Source organism: Mizuhopecten yessoensis, unplaced genomic scaffold (genome assembly GCF_002113885.1).
Source record: "Mizuhopecten yessoensis strain PY_sf001 unplaced genomic scaffold, ASM211388v2 scaffold7069, whole genome shotgun sequence".
NCBI lineage: Eukaryota > Metazoa > Mollusca > Bivalvia > Pectinida > Pectinidae > Mizuhopecten > Mizuhopecten yessoensis.
Genome location: NW_018406865.1, coordinates 127,577 through 144,513, shown reverse-complemented (window position 1 = coordinate 144,513; position 16,937 = coordinate 127,577). Strand labels below are relative to the sequence as shown.

At 33.2% G+C, this 16,937-nt stretch overlaps 1 protein-coding gene across 1 annotated transcript in view; it reads right to left on the bottom strand.

Moving 5' to 3' along the window:
* Positions 1-16,701, bottom strand: part of LOC110453048 (cell death abnormality protein 1-like) — a 19,318-nt gene extending 2,617 nt beyond the window's left edge. Inside the window, exons 1-11 of the mRNA XM_021501868.1 lie at positions 16,626-16,701; positions 10,501-10,719; positions 8,539-8,799; positions 8,263-8,397; positions 7,830-7,964; positions 4,783-4,917; positions 2,845-2,979; positions 2,047-2,181; positions 1,658-1,774; positions 648-691; positions 242-339 (exon numbers count right to left, since the gene is read on the bottom strand). Of these exons, the coding sequence (XP_021357543.1) occupies positions 242-339; positions 648-691; positions 1,658-1,774; positions 2,047-2,181; positions 2,845-2,979; positions 4,783-4,917; positions 7,830-7,964; positions 8,263-8,397; positions 8,539-8,799; positions 10,501-10,719; positions 16,626-16,701 (1,490 nt within the window). The remainder of the gene's footprint in view (positions 1-241; positions 340-647; positions 692-1,657; positions 1,775-2,046; positions 2,182-2,844; positions 2,980-4,782; positions 4,918-7,829; positions 7,965-8,262; positions 8,398-8,538; positions 8,800-10,500; positions 10,720-16,625) is intronic.
* Positions 16,702-16,937: the final 236 nt, after the last annotated feature.

The window sequence follows — 16,937 nt, the reverse complement described above, 5'->3', positions numbered from 1 at the left end:
AAAAGCTCTGTAAGTGTACCGAAAGCTTTATTTACTAAAAATCATTTCAAACAAAATTAATATAGTACGAAAAACGCATAAATTGTCCGTAATCTGGTTAACGTAGAAAATATTCATTTTGTACAATCAAAGTTATACATGTTTACAACACTAAACAGCACTGAACCAGGCATAGTTTGTGTATGATATATAAAAAAAAGATAGCAAGAACATGGAATAATTTTAAAAAAAGTTGTCATACCTTAGACGATCAATTATAAATCCAATGTTGAACCCGATGGAAATAAACAGCAATGATCCAAGCAGTGCGTAACCTACCAAAGCAGTGGATCCTGATTTCTGAGACATAATTGAACAAATAAGTATTCCGTGAGACAGGAATTGTATTGAAAAGTTACATAAATGTATACACACTATTTTAACTGTCGTGATATATTTAATCAGATTTTGTGCCAAGAGATCTAGATTAATATTTTATGAAGTGAAAATGAACGTAAACATCCTAATAGATTCATGTTTCTGATTTTGATAGATACTTTTTGATATTCGGGACATTCTCGTGAACTGAAAATGATCGTAAAATGGTTCATATTTATGATTCTGAATTATTTTATTAAAAGTAAAACGTCTAATTCATCTGAACTTACCTCACCACTGATCAGGTTATCTTTACTGTTTGTTTTAACCGCTACTATATAAATAGAAACAACAGTTCATTGTGGACTCGTTATTTGTTTTATATAAGCATTGAATATATTTACTGATTCATCGTATCAAAACTGTACATCCTCAATCTTTAATCATCAGCATATTTATACACAAACAAGCCCATTTTTACGATCATTTGTATGTCTTGCTGCTAATTTAGGGGGGCTTGTTACGACGAGTAATCCACCGATCAATCATCATTTGTCTTAGGAGACAATGTTGCTCCTTAGTCATACATATAATGACAATTACTTAATTGAAAGTTAACGACTTTTACTACAAAATATTTGTTGTAGAACGCTTTGAGAATTATTGCCGATCTTCGCAACATTATTTGGTATTTGTGTTATACAACGTCTTTGGTATTTCATTTTGTTTCCCAGTGTCCTAATCGAAGTATTGCTGACTGTGATCTAAATTGTTGAATCTCAAAGGAGAAAAAAAGAAAGTCGCGTACCTAAATTAGAAAACACTGTCCAAGCTATGAAGTAATGCTTAACAATGTATAACAGAAGTGCTTATTATCTTTGTATCGCGTAAAGATTATAAACATCTGAATTCATATTCTCATAACAGGAAACAAAAGTGTCAGTTATCATTGTATCTAAAAAAACTGCATTTAAAAATAAATTAATACTCTCACAATTTATAACAAGGGTTATAATCTTTGAAATTTATTGCCGTCGGTATTGATAAATAAATATTCTCATTTACATCAATTACAATTGGATATTTGCTTTAGATAACCTTAATGAAACTTACTCTTACTTTGCGTGTCAGGGTCAGTCGGTGCAGATTGTGACTTTCCCCTTTTCGTTTTTGTGCTTGTACATACGATATATACTTAACATTATTAGTTGCATATATTTACAGTCATATAAAATTTCATCAAGCTCATATTAAATGAACGAATACAGATAAGAAAACTTCAACCAAAATGTAAGAATACCTTGATCACATGACGAACCTGTCCATCTTACATTACACCCAGATACGTTACATGATCCGGTGAATTTGTCACATCCTGGTTCGGTACAATTACTACCAAATGAACTGATGCTGCAAGCTAATAGGGTTAGAACTATAAACGAGCGATTACGTTGTAGTGAAATGTAAATCGGTTCCAGAATATCACAATATATAATATTTGAACAATTAATCTAATTTGTAATTTAAACAGATGACAAATTAATAAGCAAACAAGAATACAAATATGATTTAAAAACATCTTATTTCAAAATCAGATTAAATCTTTTGACAAAAGATATATAAGAGATACACGTGTTTAAATTCTTCTCCCTGAAATATATATTGATATTATTTTATTTAATCATTTACCTATATCACAAGTCGAACCTTCCCATGCAACTTCACATCCGGGCACAGTACAAGTACCAGTGATCACGTCACATCCGGGAGAAGCGCAGTTGCACGTGTATTTACAGTCCATGCCATATTTACCAATGCCGCATGCTATCATTCAAAACGAATACAAATGTATTTATCTTCCTAATATTATCTGAGCTTTGGGTAAAAACATCTGTTTTAAGTACATACACGGTCAACTTAAAACGTCAGAATAAACTTAATGTTTGAATAAATCGTGAAGTAAGCACAGTAGCATATATTGACCAAGATGAACTCAGACAAGTGCATCTTGAAATAAGCACAGTGACATATTGCGACCAACTTAACATGAACAACAAATTTCATTCGGACATCAATTTTTTCTTCTTGTTTTCCTCAGTGTCAGATGTATAACTTTCGGGTCAGCAGTTGATTTAAGGCGAGACAATTATACCGCTGTATGTATCATGAAAAGAGAATTTACCGTGATACTGTTGTCATCATATCATGAATTATTGACTTAAGCAGACTTACCGTTATGTGTGAACCTTTCAGGACGATATAGGCGAAATATCATCATGATTTCAAGCATAGTTGTTATTATGTTTTTAATGCTGATCTTCACAGGAATATGCACACAAGAAAAACAACATGAAAAACTGTCTTTGATACCTTCGGGAGTGAAATAGAAGGTTTCACTTAATATCATGTTTTTACAAAACAATACATTCAGTTATCATATGAAATGACCGGTGACAACAATTAATTACAAACAAAAGACTATATTACATTTGTCACAAGCCGGACCTTCCCATCCTGCGTCACATCCGGCAAGGATACATATTCCACTGAATCTGTTACATCCAGGAATAGCACAGTGACATGTCTCCTTACAATCCCTTCCAAAGTGTCCAGTGGGACAGGCTGAAAAGATGTCAGACAGTCGGTGACAAAAAAGGATACATGTTATTTGTGCATTACATTTACCAGAAATGCCATACGTTGGGTAGTGCAAATATGTACATCCAAAGTTATATTTTATGCCAATATGTATATATGATTTCATTGAATAAAACACAGGATAGTTTGCCAAATTTATTTAGCCATCACGCATTATTAAAATAATTTGGAAACAAAATCAATTTCATTACGTTAGACAACTCTTATGCTACACTCTATGTATTCTTACACCATATCTCATACAAATACAATACAATGTTCTGTTAAATAATCCTATTTGTTTCCTTTTGGTTATATTGTCAGCGAAAAATTAGACTAAATATGTGTCTGACAATTAGAAAACATTACTGTGCAAACCATTGTTCACCGACTCATTCTGATATGAGAAGTCAATAGATGTTGCTTTTTAGATTTTTTACAAAGATATAGCAATTTTGGTGTGAGTCAATGTAAAATTGAAGCAAAATCATAAAAACCTCTTTGATAAATATTCGAAAATCTATAGAAATATGTCAGTAAGATTAACTCTGACCTTTGTTTTAAGAAAAACACGATAAAATTTTCTACTACTGAGTTTTTGACGTTTTGATATTAAAACTTGCATTAATATGTTCTGGTATCTATTGTGAATAAAATGAAGTGGTTTTTTTATATAAAAAATAAAGAAAATCTACAAATGCACTATTTAACTGACTTAATGTTTTAATGTCAATATTTTAAATTGTTATTTTAAGATATACCGACGACAATTTTACGTACATTTTATGAAGAATATGTAATGGGTAGTTTTCTCTGAACATAAGGACGTTGTTGAAAATAGATATCTTGTATCTATAGTAACAGTGGCCTTGGATGCATCCTTTAGAATAGGGGCGTTTGTTAAGGGTCCTTTTCGGTGTCATCAGGGATTTTTGAATAAGTTGTTATATTCGTAATCTGGAATAAGTGATGTAGGAAAATATGAAATTTCAAATTCATTTGACAACTGGTTTAGGAGCTATGGCATTACAAAGAGAGTCATACACATGGATTTTCATAGTAAAATGCGTGAATATCGTCTGTTGTGCGCTATTTTGTTGAACATTGGCCATTTCAAACGAAATTGACTAAACACTTTCAATTTTTGAAAGCCTCCGCATGCAAGAAACAAATAAATATTTGACATGCTTGAACATTGTGATACAAATCTTCATACGTAGAAAGGAATGTTTGTTTGTCACATGTGAAGGCTTTTATTTCTGCATGCTAACTATCAAAAACACCATATTTTGGATATTTCTGCAACGCAACTTTTTGCTATGGAAGGGCATCTACGCATGCGCATTGGAAAAAAATTGCACCAAGAAATATAGCCCCAAATAACCAATATGAAATTGGTAAATAAATTCAAGTCGATTTTTTTTACTTTTTATGAGGTCAGAAAACCCTTATAAAAACCTCAACAGATTGAAAATGAAGGCGGTAAAGGCATTGTTAGAAATAGACAGATTTAAAGAAAAGTTATTTCCTTAGAACCCCCTCCACTGATACCATCCCCGACCCAATCTTGTCAATTCACGTCCGCGCACGACCCAAAACCAACTTGCAAATCTCGCTTACGACACATTCTTTACTGTTTCTTTTTTTTTTCTTTTTTTAAATACCTTGTATATAGACATATCATTTTGAAAATATAGCTTATTGCGCTATCAAGTTTTGATACTAGACATAACAATTAGGAAAAATATGTTCCATTCTTTATCTTAAACACATAATGTAAATGAGTACCATTATTACAAGCTAATCCTGTCCAACCAAATTCACATCCTGGGTGTGTACAGCTCCCGCTGAATCGGTCACATCCCGGTAAAGCACAGTGACATGTCTGCAAACAGTTCTCGCCAAATCTGTAAGCCCCGCACTCTAAAAGCAAACAGCATGATTAAAATTGTTATATGTCATCAAAAGATTAGTAGATATAGCCTCCTAGCAAATGACCCGTCAACAACGTCAAATACTATTACAAATGCATTGTATTAATTAAGGTAATGCACTTTTAACGAAACAAAACATTTATCACTTTCAGTGAACAACATTTATTCGATATTTAACTATTTGTTTTATAGATTTGGAAAACAAATTTTTAAAATACTTTTATCACATATATTTGTAACAGACTATATTATATTCATTTATTACATACTTACTAATAAATACGTTTTTTTTGTATATGCGATACGACACAATTGCTCTTACCCATAACAGCCCTCGCCGTATCACACCCCAAAAGCCGTATCAGTCCCTGCCGTATCACACCCCAAAACCCGTATCAGCCCGCAAAACCCGTATCACACCCCTTTTGGATTTTTTTCGTTTTTCAATGTTTCAAAAGAAAAACATTATCGTAAGATAGTAGCTTTTATTAGTAAGTATGTAATAAACAGAAAAAATCATGACTTTTTCCACACCCCTTTTTGATTTATTTTTTCGTTTTTCAATATTTCAAAAGAAAAATTTATCATAAGATAGTAGCTTTTATTAGTAAGTATGTAATAATCGGCCCTTGGGCTGATATTGCAGTCTCGGGTTGATACTGGGTGTGATATGGAAAAAGGCACGTATTATTCTCTATATAACATATTGAATCTAGTACAGTATTTGGACTATTTGTTTATTAAATAATAGATTCGTAAAAATTATAATATTGCATTACAGTGTCACTCCATAATCATAATGCTCCCGTTTTAGTGATACTTAAAGGGACACCGCGAGAAAGTAATTTGTCTAAAGGGCTTATTTTCCAAATTATATATATGTGTATCAAGTGTACATTTATCTCCTAATGGAAAATGCTGAAGAGTTTAGCTGAAATATGTCCATTAAAAAACTATAACTAATGATATTATTTCGGTGTCTGATAACGTTTTATACTGTATTTGTTTGCATCACATCTGCATATGCATTTTAACGGGTAGCCGGTAAGATGTTGAAAAATGCTGAAGTGGAAACTGGACAAATGCTTGTTATGAATAAGTATTTAAAAGCATTAACCTCGCTAGAATGTTTATCTCAGTTGGAACACGGATGAACTTTTTTTGTTATGTATCGGATAGAATTTACTTTTCATTTCTGTAAACAGAAGCTTTATGCGAAAGGCAGTGATGCGTGACTGGTCACTTTAATTTTGCGATTGGGCCCTCCAAGGGATAATTGTTGTGATGTTATACAGTACGGCCAGGGCGTATAACAAACACTATTTTCATGATATCTCCGTGTCCAGTAAAATGATATGGTTTTATTATACTTTTGAATAAAAGAGAAAAAATGTAAGTACATCAAAATGTTGGTCCAGGATGATAATAACTGAAGAGGGTGAACCTAAATCGGAAAAACATAAAAATAATACTTTCAAATCTTAATTGTGTCAATAATTCATCTATTGACATAATATTAACTTAGAATGTATGATCCTTAAATTCTTTGTCTGTAAATGATAAATAGCATCAGAAAACATAAAAAAACCGGGAAAGGTCATTTGTTTACTTTGTAAAAAAGACGCTTGCGATCCAGGTTTATGGCTTCTGTTTCGGACAATATGAATAGACATACAAATTCCAGAGATTGGGGACGTGACCGTATTTATTAGATTATGTTACTAAAACAAAACATTGCATGTCCTGTGGCCTCAATAAAATATATTTTTATATGTGTATGTCCCATACCTACAGTTGTGTTAAAAAAGTACATGTCCAATTATAAGAAAACATAAACTCTTTAACCTTAAATAAAGTTTTAAATATATAAAACAATATATTAATATATAAATGATAAAACAAGCATCAGCGCGAATGCCATTGAACTATGTCGTTAATGGTGACCGTTTTTAGTGACAAATAAATGAATAAGGTTTTGGTGAATCCCATACAGAACATGTCCCTAACATTTCATAATGATATATCCTTCCAGTGAAATTATGTTGATATTGTTAATGTAGGCGTGAGTGTAACATTTATTTTTGGGAATGTATCAAATAGTTGGGAAGCAGCTTTCAGTGACAAGGGAAACCTAAATTTGAAATTGGAGATAGATCCGTCAAGTACTTATTGGGAAATGGTGATAACAAACTGGAACTGTCAAAATTCAATATTGCTATTTTGCGACCATTTTGTTATTTTGATCAGCTTCAAAATGAACTAAAAACAGTGATAACATATTTGATCTGTTGCCAATCCTGTTTTTCCAATCAGTCCTAAAATGAATCATGCACAAACAATGACTGAAAATAGGGAACCTTCATGGGCAATGTGAAAATCAAGACGGTCACCTGTCGGTCATCTTGGTTTTCTGATCAGTCCTAATGTAAGATATGAGTAACTATGAAAAATGGGAAACATCGATGTGGATTTTGAGAAATATTTCAGTACTTTCGGGGAAATAGCGTTTACGAACAATAACACAAAAAAATCAAGATTGCCACCTTTCGGTCTTCTTGGTTCTCTGACAAGCCCCAAAATTCAATATGCATAACCTAGGACTATGCGAACCTAAATGAAGTTTTTGATCCATCCAGTTCTTTCTCAGAGTAATCCCATATTTTTTTTATTGAAGTAATTTGTAAAATAACATTCAATTTAAAAGTAATTATGCAGTCAAACAAAGCCAGTATACTAACAAACCAGTATATTACACGAAGTAGTTATTAACGTGTATACAATGTATGTGTTTTGAAAATGTATTATGTTTATCGAAATATAAAATGACATTTATAGAATTATTTGTATCAAGCGGAATAATACGAAAGAATGAATTAGTTTGTTATTCCAACTTTATATTACCCTCATTACAGACATTCCCTTGCCATCCGGTCTCACATCCTGGCACTATACAACTTCCGTTACTGCTATCACATCCGGTTGTGGAACAATGACGTGTCTGGTTACAGTTCATGCCAAACGTGTCACTCCTACATTCTAAAAGGAAAAAATTAAAGACAAAAATGTAACAATTCTTTACTTAAAAGTGCCACAAATAGTATAAGTAATAGATACTGGCTGATGCATTGTTACCGATTGACAAAGGGACCGGTCGGTCTTGAATCGTTGCAACGCGTTTAATAAATAAAGTGTTTGAAGAAAGTATAAAATTTTATATAAATGCATTAATGCATAAAATTAAATGCTGTAAGCATAACATGTATGATAAAACGTTTTGACAATTTGTTACGTATTATACTACACATTTTGGTAGTTCATATCGAATTTATTCTACCTTCTGAGCAGGTTGGCCCAATCCATCCACTATGACATCCTGTGACGTCACACAGTCCGGTATCAGGATTACAACCACCAATGCCACAGTGACAAGTGCTCACACAGTTGATTCCAAAACGATTTAACGGACATCCTAGCAGAAAGAAACAGTTAGCTTACTATTCAATTCGCTGTGAATTCAACGCAAAATAATCACATCTGAACGCTTTAATAAACATATCAGATTTTCACTCCATAGTTATCATAGTGTATATACATTAATTTGTATAATTACCAAACACCTGCACCTCACATAATTCAACAACAGCGTCTGTTGTCGAGTAGTATAGATGAGACTTAGGTCCATTATCAGCGGGACGTCTGTTGTAGAATATGACATATTTTCCGTCAACAGGACAAGAACGAGATTGGTTAAATAACGGAAGATCCGGATCCTTTGTGTCGTCATGGTAACACAGATGTCCGGTGTACTGTAGATTGTCCACATCAGTCGTATTGGAAACGTAAAGATAGAATCCAGAGAGGCGAAAGGGATCTGGAGTATTATGTTGAAACACATACAATATATGTTCGACGCTAACGAAAAGATAAATACACAAGTTTAATGCTTTACATTCAAAATGTGTGTCAGAAATTTGTTTCACATTACAAATATGATAAAAAAGAAAAATCACAGTTTAATGTTTAACATATTGCCAAAAAAACCCGAATTGTTCAAAAGTCATATTTTGTATCTATTTAAGCATTGAACTGTTTTTGTATGATATTTATGATCTATTTGAATGACACAGCTTTGCAAGCAAACAACATAATGCGCGCTATAGATCATATATATCATACAAAAACAGTTCAATACTTATATTTACGTTTTCTCTGCCTCTTATGTTGTTTTTTATCTCTCAATTCATAATTAAAATTAAAAATGCCCGCCTTATCGACAGTCCACACAATTTCGTTCAATAGTTTGAACAGCGTATTGTCGCGTGCTGATTGGCAAACAAAGTAGTACTTTGACATTTTANTGAAATTGTTTCGATTTTCCCCCGGAACGAATTTCGCGCATGGATAAATACAGTGAACACCGTGAATGGGACCTTGACCTCCACGAGGGAGTTATTTTTGGAAGTTAATTCGAACTTTTCTCTTTGCTCGTTTTGTGAAGAGTCCAGGCGTGAATGTATTTGTTGATTATATGGGAACCCGACAACAATCGGTAGATTCTATAAAAGCATCGTTATTTGACATGTCGTCTGAAACTGAGGAACCGTGGATCCGAGACGCGTGAAACTGATACAGTTGCGTTTGAAGTGAGTGATCTAGCGACGGAGCACAGGTTCGTTACAAATGTGCACTATAGAATATGTGTATTTCAGACATTTATAGGGAACCCCTGTTGATCAGTGCAGTGTAACAGACGATATTTCTGATAAATTGCATGAGCGTTAAAATTGTTTCCATTGCCGGTATTGGTGTTTTCAACCGATATGCATTTTGTACGATATTGCAGACCTTGGTTTTGTTTTCGTTGTAATAAAAGTGTTTTTTTATTTTAATTTTAATTTTGCACATCAAGTTACAATGACATCAAATCTCACAATGCCCAGCGATATTTCAGCAGCCGTCAATCATGTTTATTTACATTGGATATTGTAGTTCCGGTCAGTGTTGTAATTAATACGCTAAGAATTGTGTCTCGTGCGGCATGGTAATTATGGCTCGTGCGGCATGGTAATTAAAGTCCCATCAACGACACAGCTCTCAAAGAGGCTATATAGTGACAATGCCATGCAAATGTAAATATTAGTCCTTAACCTGTGAAGATGTTGCAAAACTGAGTGTCATTGATCAATATAATTTTAAAGAAAAAAATCAAATCCGCACATGTTTCTATGATACATATTTTTCCATACTATGCCACCTGATCGAAAAGATTGAAATAATAACGGTATTTTTTATAATATTGAGATTATTAAACATTGTGAACTGAGGCAATATAGAAAATAGAAATAGCTACAAGATTAAGACATCAATCCAAACATATGACTAATACTCCTATAGAGTGTTATTAACCGACCCTAATCACCTGCTATGATGGTGATATACAATTCCCTTCCATACTGTTAGAAGAAAAGAAAAGAAAATAGACCATCTTAAGCTGTAATGATTTTGCATTATTATTATTTATTTTTATGAACAGTTTATGTCTTATCGAATATATTATGTTAATGATACATACACAACTGTCTGTACGTGATATTGATAGTTTTTATCCTTGACATTTGTTGTAGGTCAACTCTCCACCATGCATCCCGTGATCCGGTCGGGTTGGTAGCACTACAGCTTCCTCCTCCATGAGGTCTCACATCTTTCCCTATTATACCATCTACTGCTTTGTCAGCAATCCAGCCGCCATACTCAGTACTTTGTGACGTTGGCTTTCCTAACGCAATGTTATCTATGAAAACAAAAGCTGAATATCATCCTTAACGTGCATCTCATACTTTTGTGTAAATTTTGTTTTTCGATTTATCTTGCTTGGCAAATCAGTACTCAAAAAGAGTATTAAAGAAATTTTTTGACAGCTTTTTTTGTTTGTGTGAAACTCATTTTATTTTTCTAATATTTACTAAGAAAGAATATCTGGTATAACTTTTTTCATGCATCATTGAAAAAACCTTGTACACTCTTTCTATTGAGGACGGAAACAGTCTTAAGTAATGGTAGGTTAAGAACTTTTACGTTATAAACATACGACTGCGGCATATACCATGTTAACAAAGTACAATATACCAAAACAACGTACGTATCTTTATGTATCTACGTATGTGTTCTGTTTTTATTATCTATAGTAATGTTTATATGTTTGTGGATAATTGAAAAATATCTTATTGAAGTCGCTGAAATATCTTCAACTAAAAAAGAAAATTGGCGATGATGCTGAAACATTCACTTACTTTTTTATAAACAGTCTTTCTCATCGTGTGTAAAAAGCTTTGCTGGTATTATAAGTACCTTAACAGTGATAGTCCACATGAATTTTAAAAAACTGATAAGACTCATAGATTTTATAAGACATTAAAATTAAAATAATAAATAAAGAATAGAAATAAAATAATGATAGCACTACAGATTCTAATGAAATTCGTCCGGTTAGATGATACCATATAATAAAGTTGAGATGGTATACGCTTAAAGTGATTCAATTCTTACTGTTTGTCAATCTTCCAGTTGTGTTCTATATATTTTCAAGTATTATAATATTTTTCACATTCTGATCATTCTTTAAATACATATCACCAAATAGTAGCAAATTGCTTCTTATGATCAATGAAATGTGCAAGCAAGGCATTTCAAGTAATATAAATTCTCTCTCATTCACACATTGTCTGTCATATGTACGAGGAAAAGAATAGAAAATGAAATGATGTATCAGTACCTGCTTTAGCAACTGCATTCTTCGATGGCTAATATATATTTATTTTCAACGCAGCAACCGGAACAAGAACTTGTTCAATGTATTATCATACCAAACACTTGTATAAAGTTAAATGGAATTCCGTTGACAAGTGAAGTCGCTAGAGCGATTACAAACGTATAACATACGGGCTAAATCCTATATCCCCTCGAACTTTCGTTGCAAGGGGATGATAAACTCTACGAAATGTAAACATGACAATAAAGGGTTATTTACAACATTTATTTCGAAATTGATGAGTTTTTCAGAAACTGCATCATAGACGAAGCATAATATAATATGTTTGCCATTGTCTCCATCCTACATAATACTCCGTTTGGGGATATCTCCACTAGTTTTGGTCGAGATAGGCTTTTTGTATTTAGGCAACAATTGATTATGACAAATCTGTTCCAGAATATTATTCCGAAGAGAATAACTGAAGATGGGAAAGATAAATGATATAACCCATCTGATGCCTGCAAGAGTATAATGCCTAGTGCTGTAGCTATGCATTTCAGAAATAGTAGGAGGTACAAGGTTGGAAAAAAAATCAGGTGTGAGACGGTGAAACAGTTAAAAAACTGGTATAAATTTTCTCCTTTCTTCAATAAATGTTCCTTTCCTGTTTCGATAAACAGCATGCCAGGCTAATCAACGGTAAACCTGTTTTTCCATAATATATTTAGTTTATTCACCGCCATGTTGATGACATCATCAAAATACATAGCACAACCACAATATTAAGATAGGGTGACACCTAAAGTTAGCTGAATACTATTAATCAACAATATTCGATGGGGACCGGGGCGAAGAACATTCAATCTCCCGTCGTGAGAATATCTTCAATACTGGTATTATATGTTAAAATAATTACATGATCCAATTATCAGTTTGGCAATCTATACAATGTTTCAATACTTATCGTTGACTTCAATTACTCATAAAATATCGGTCCAAATCGAATGATATTCTGGTAATATGTTTATTCATGTTGGTTTTTTCATACTTATAGAAAAATAATGTATATATTATCCGAATACATAACATTAAAAACCTTAAATGTTTACACTGTGTTTCTTTATGCTTTCAGTATATAGATGCATTATGTAATGACGGTACAGACCATAGAGGAAGGCTGTGAAAGAATAGAATCAAACATTATAAGAGTAACCAATACAAAATGTAAACACGTAATTGACAAATTATACGACGCAACCAAGAAACACAATGAGATTGAAAATAATATCAAATGTCCAAATAGTAGTTGTGCATATTAAACAGTGAAAATTATCGGTAACGAGTACATTGATGAAATTGTCGTACAATATGATAATATTGGTTCTACAATCGAATTCTATGGTACTGCAACACACGTCCGCGATCCTTCAATGATTCGCGAGCCATGCATGTTGACAGTCACTCAAAAGATGTCGACATAATAAACGAAGTTATCGATGTATTTCAAAACTATATCGGTATTAAAAGTATTATCATGGACTAAGATAATTCCGCCGAGAAACCTATCCTGAAAGTAGTCCGATTACTGCACTTTATCCTGTATTTGCTTTACAATCATTTCTATCATTGTTAAAACTACTCTACTACTTAACGTGAAGATGTTATTTGAAGAGTTTTAAGAAGATGGCACATACAAAACTCCAAGTGCTTACTAGGAAGCATCCTGAACGAAGAAGGTTGCATTTTTGCTAAAAACCATTTGATATATTCAATTATTCATACATGTATAACGTTACAATATATCGCACAGACGTATGAGGGTCTCATTCCTCTGTTGATATGCAGAACATTTAGCTAGATTTAAAGGGTTGATCTCTCAAAAAGGTTATCTCTGTAGTCAAACACGAACTACCGTCTACACATCATCTGTATGAAAGCTGTGACTAACGTCCTGACTAGAAATGTATATCAATTATACGTACGATATTATATCTGGCTAGGCATTTACTTTGTTACACTGTAGTCGTCGTTAAGCCATGACAGAGTGAAATTGCAACACAAAGTATTATCATCTAAATTAAAACCAGATAATTATAATGATAGTTTTAAATACTGATGTAGTATAGTTCAGAAACTACTTCCATTGTTCATTGTGATTATAGTTAATATAGATAGGATATTACTTACATGACGAATAAACAAAATGAGGGAAAACAACACAACACCCGATGACAATAAGTTGTAGGATCTCATGTTTACTCCTGCCAGATGTCATGCTGAAGGTAAAGAATGAAAAATGCGTTGTTCTCGTCCAGCTCCACCCGTATCGACACCAGGAAGTTTAGAGAAGGAGATAAGTGAACGATTTGGTAAACATGTATTAGGGAAGTAATATAAGAAACACACACACTACATTTGATCATTTTTAGATAACGCTATTGTCAAAGCATGTGTGACACGAAAGTAAAACTAGTGTGTGTAAATTCAATACGAAATAAAGATGATGTGAAGCATGAGGTAAAAAAACACACACGATAGCATTTTGGTGTCAAATATATTTGTATTGTAAAATTAATAGAAAATAAATGAAATAAAAAGCTATCATACAATTATATAACAACAAGTAAATGTTTTTCTCATCAATCCGTACAATGGTATGTTATTCTAGGGACATTTATATAATATTGAAAGATTATATATTTTATATTACAATAGTACGGAGGCCTATCAGTATAAATCTGGATCAAAATCTCATTAAAATGCTTCAATTATCTAACATGATAGGTACCTCGTTTAAACGTAAAAATCATTTCTTTAAATGCGTTAAACAGCTCTTTTAAAACGCTTCATTTCTCTCGCTAAAATGCACAAGTTTTCAGAGGACTGAAAACTATACACTTACTCATAGGGTGTAATCATTAAAAGTTTCTTGCAAAAGTCTGTTGAAATTGACACTGTTTTCGAGAAAAAGTCAAGAATAGAACTTGTTTATGGGAGCATCAAGGACGACGCAAGGCGATGTTCAGAGTGCGTTTGCAGTAGTTCACATAAGACTGAGACAGATGACATTAAATCTATCTCATTCAGGAAACTTTGAATACACATTCAAACCAATATGGTATTAAACAAATGTTACTGACTTCTAAACAAAATATGAGACACGAAAGACATCCGTCTAAGCAAGCGATGCAGTGACATGTCTTCACGCTGCGTTATTACAGGTGGTCTCTTGTATAATGGAAAGTCTTTTACAGAGTTGGTTTGACCAGTTGGCTGATTATTGTATAATGATAGCCCATATGACATCCAGTAGCTTTGAAGGACATTCTTGTTGAGTACATGCTGATTATTTGCCATTTTTGCGCTTCTGGTATTTGCTTTCGTACCATGTTTACCGTAATTAATACATTTTCAAAAACACCGGACTTCAATATCCACATTTGAAGCGCGGGCATACTCAATTTCAGGTAAAGCTTTTGAGGCACGGTTCACGAGTACGATACGTCGATATAATACCTTACAGTCACAACTGTATGATCACATCTTTTTAATGGGATATGTTTTCATTATAATCAATAAACTTAAGTAACATATTTGATGTTCAATATACCAAGGAGTGCTTGATTTGTTTTTTGATTTTTTTGCAAGCAACTTACTACACAATATGGTTATTTTCGTAAACCATCATGCAAACCGTGCAAGAAACAAATCCAGGCACAAATTTTCGACCAACCTCAGATAAAGATAGTCTACCAGCACAGACCTGGAACATAACCTTGAACGATTGTAACATAAAATAATCAACAAGGAATACGAGGTAAGGAAACACTTATTCAAACATTTAGTTAATTGTTTCAAACAAATAAACATTTCCTGTACAATATATATGTTTATTTCGTCCATTCAGATCCCATCAGCGGTGCTATGGTAAAATAGAATACATGATGTTGTATATTAGTACAACATTTGGGATTGATGTCCGATTTAACATCGCTAATGCAGTGCTAAAGACTATGCTAAAGACTACAAGTACCCCGTCTAGGGCCTCACATAAAAATGGCGTATTCACTACTAAAGCTACATTTGAATGCTTTCGCGTAAAAATGTAGTTCGTCCTTACAAAGAAGACAACGTATTTCAAAGTGTAGGATATCTTTGTCTGAGGTGCGAGCAAATTTATTATGGGTCCCACATAATATTTATATACAACATTTATATAGCGCTCCATATAATTTGTAACCTCCCTTTATGCATTAAGCAAGAAGGTAATCATCTCAATGTGCACATAAATGAATAAATAAAGGTCGGTATGTACATGACGTCTAAGCAAAGAGCCTTATATGCAGACTTGAAGAAGAGATGACATTTGTGGTCTTTTTCTTTGATCGCTCCGAACAATTAAAGCCTGTATTGATTATTTTATTATACCAGAGAAATAAACATAAAAATATACGACGGTAAAGAAACAACAGTGAGAGAATATCGAAGTGTTAACAAAACCATAATGCGAACTCAAAATTGTTGAAACTACAAATTATGATCAAATGACAGAGTTACATAGAGATACTTGAAAAAGTACAAAAAGAATAAAACCAGATGTTCCGAAAGGGTAAGTGTCTTCTACAATCTAAGTCCAATCCAGTTACTACCACGTCTTCACATCGGGAACTCGGGTAGAAACAACAACTGTCCACAATGCACTCCAATGAGCAAAATGATAAATACTGTAATACTTGGTCATAGACCCACTGTAGCCTATCCAGATGACTTCCTTTATCAGCCACTTGAACATATTGCTCTCTCTTTGTCAAATACTTTGGAGTTATTCCAGTCAATCACATGATGTTTCTGTGTGGCATGGTCTGTGATTGTCGATTTATTTATCTAGAACTCAGATTTCTTCCTTTCTGATCTGGTGAATTTCCCTCCTTCTTGGGTTTCCGTACCTTTCTGGTGTTCACTAAGGCGGACCCAGATTCGCCTTCCGGTCTCTCCAATATACGATGCGTTGCATTTTTGCATCCTATGTTATAAAGGCATTCTGCGACGTTTTATTTATGTGTTTTATCCTTAGGGTGTACTAGGATATTACGAAGCGTCTTGTCCGTGATATAGCTTCTGGATGGTTTTGGATAAACCTTTTGTATACGGGATGACCACTTGACCTTTGGTTTTGTTATTATCCTTAATTGTCCTTTTCATGTTCTTCGCCTTACTTTGACACTGTTTCTGTACCCGTTTTAGGGCCAATTCTGGAT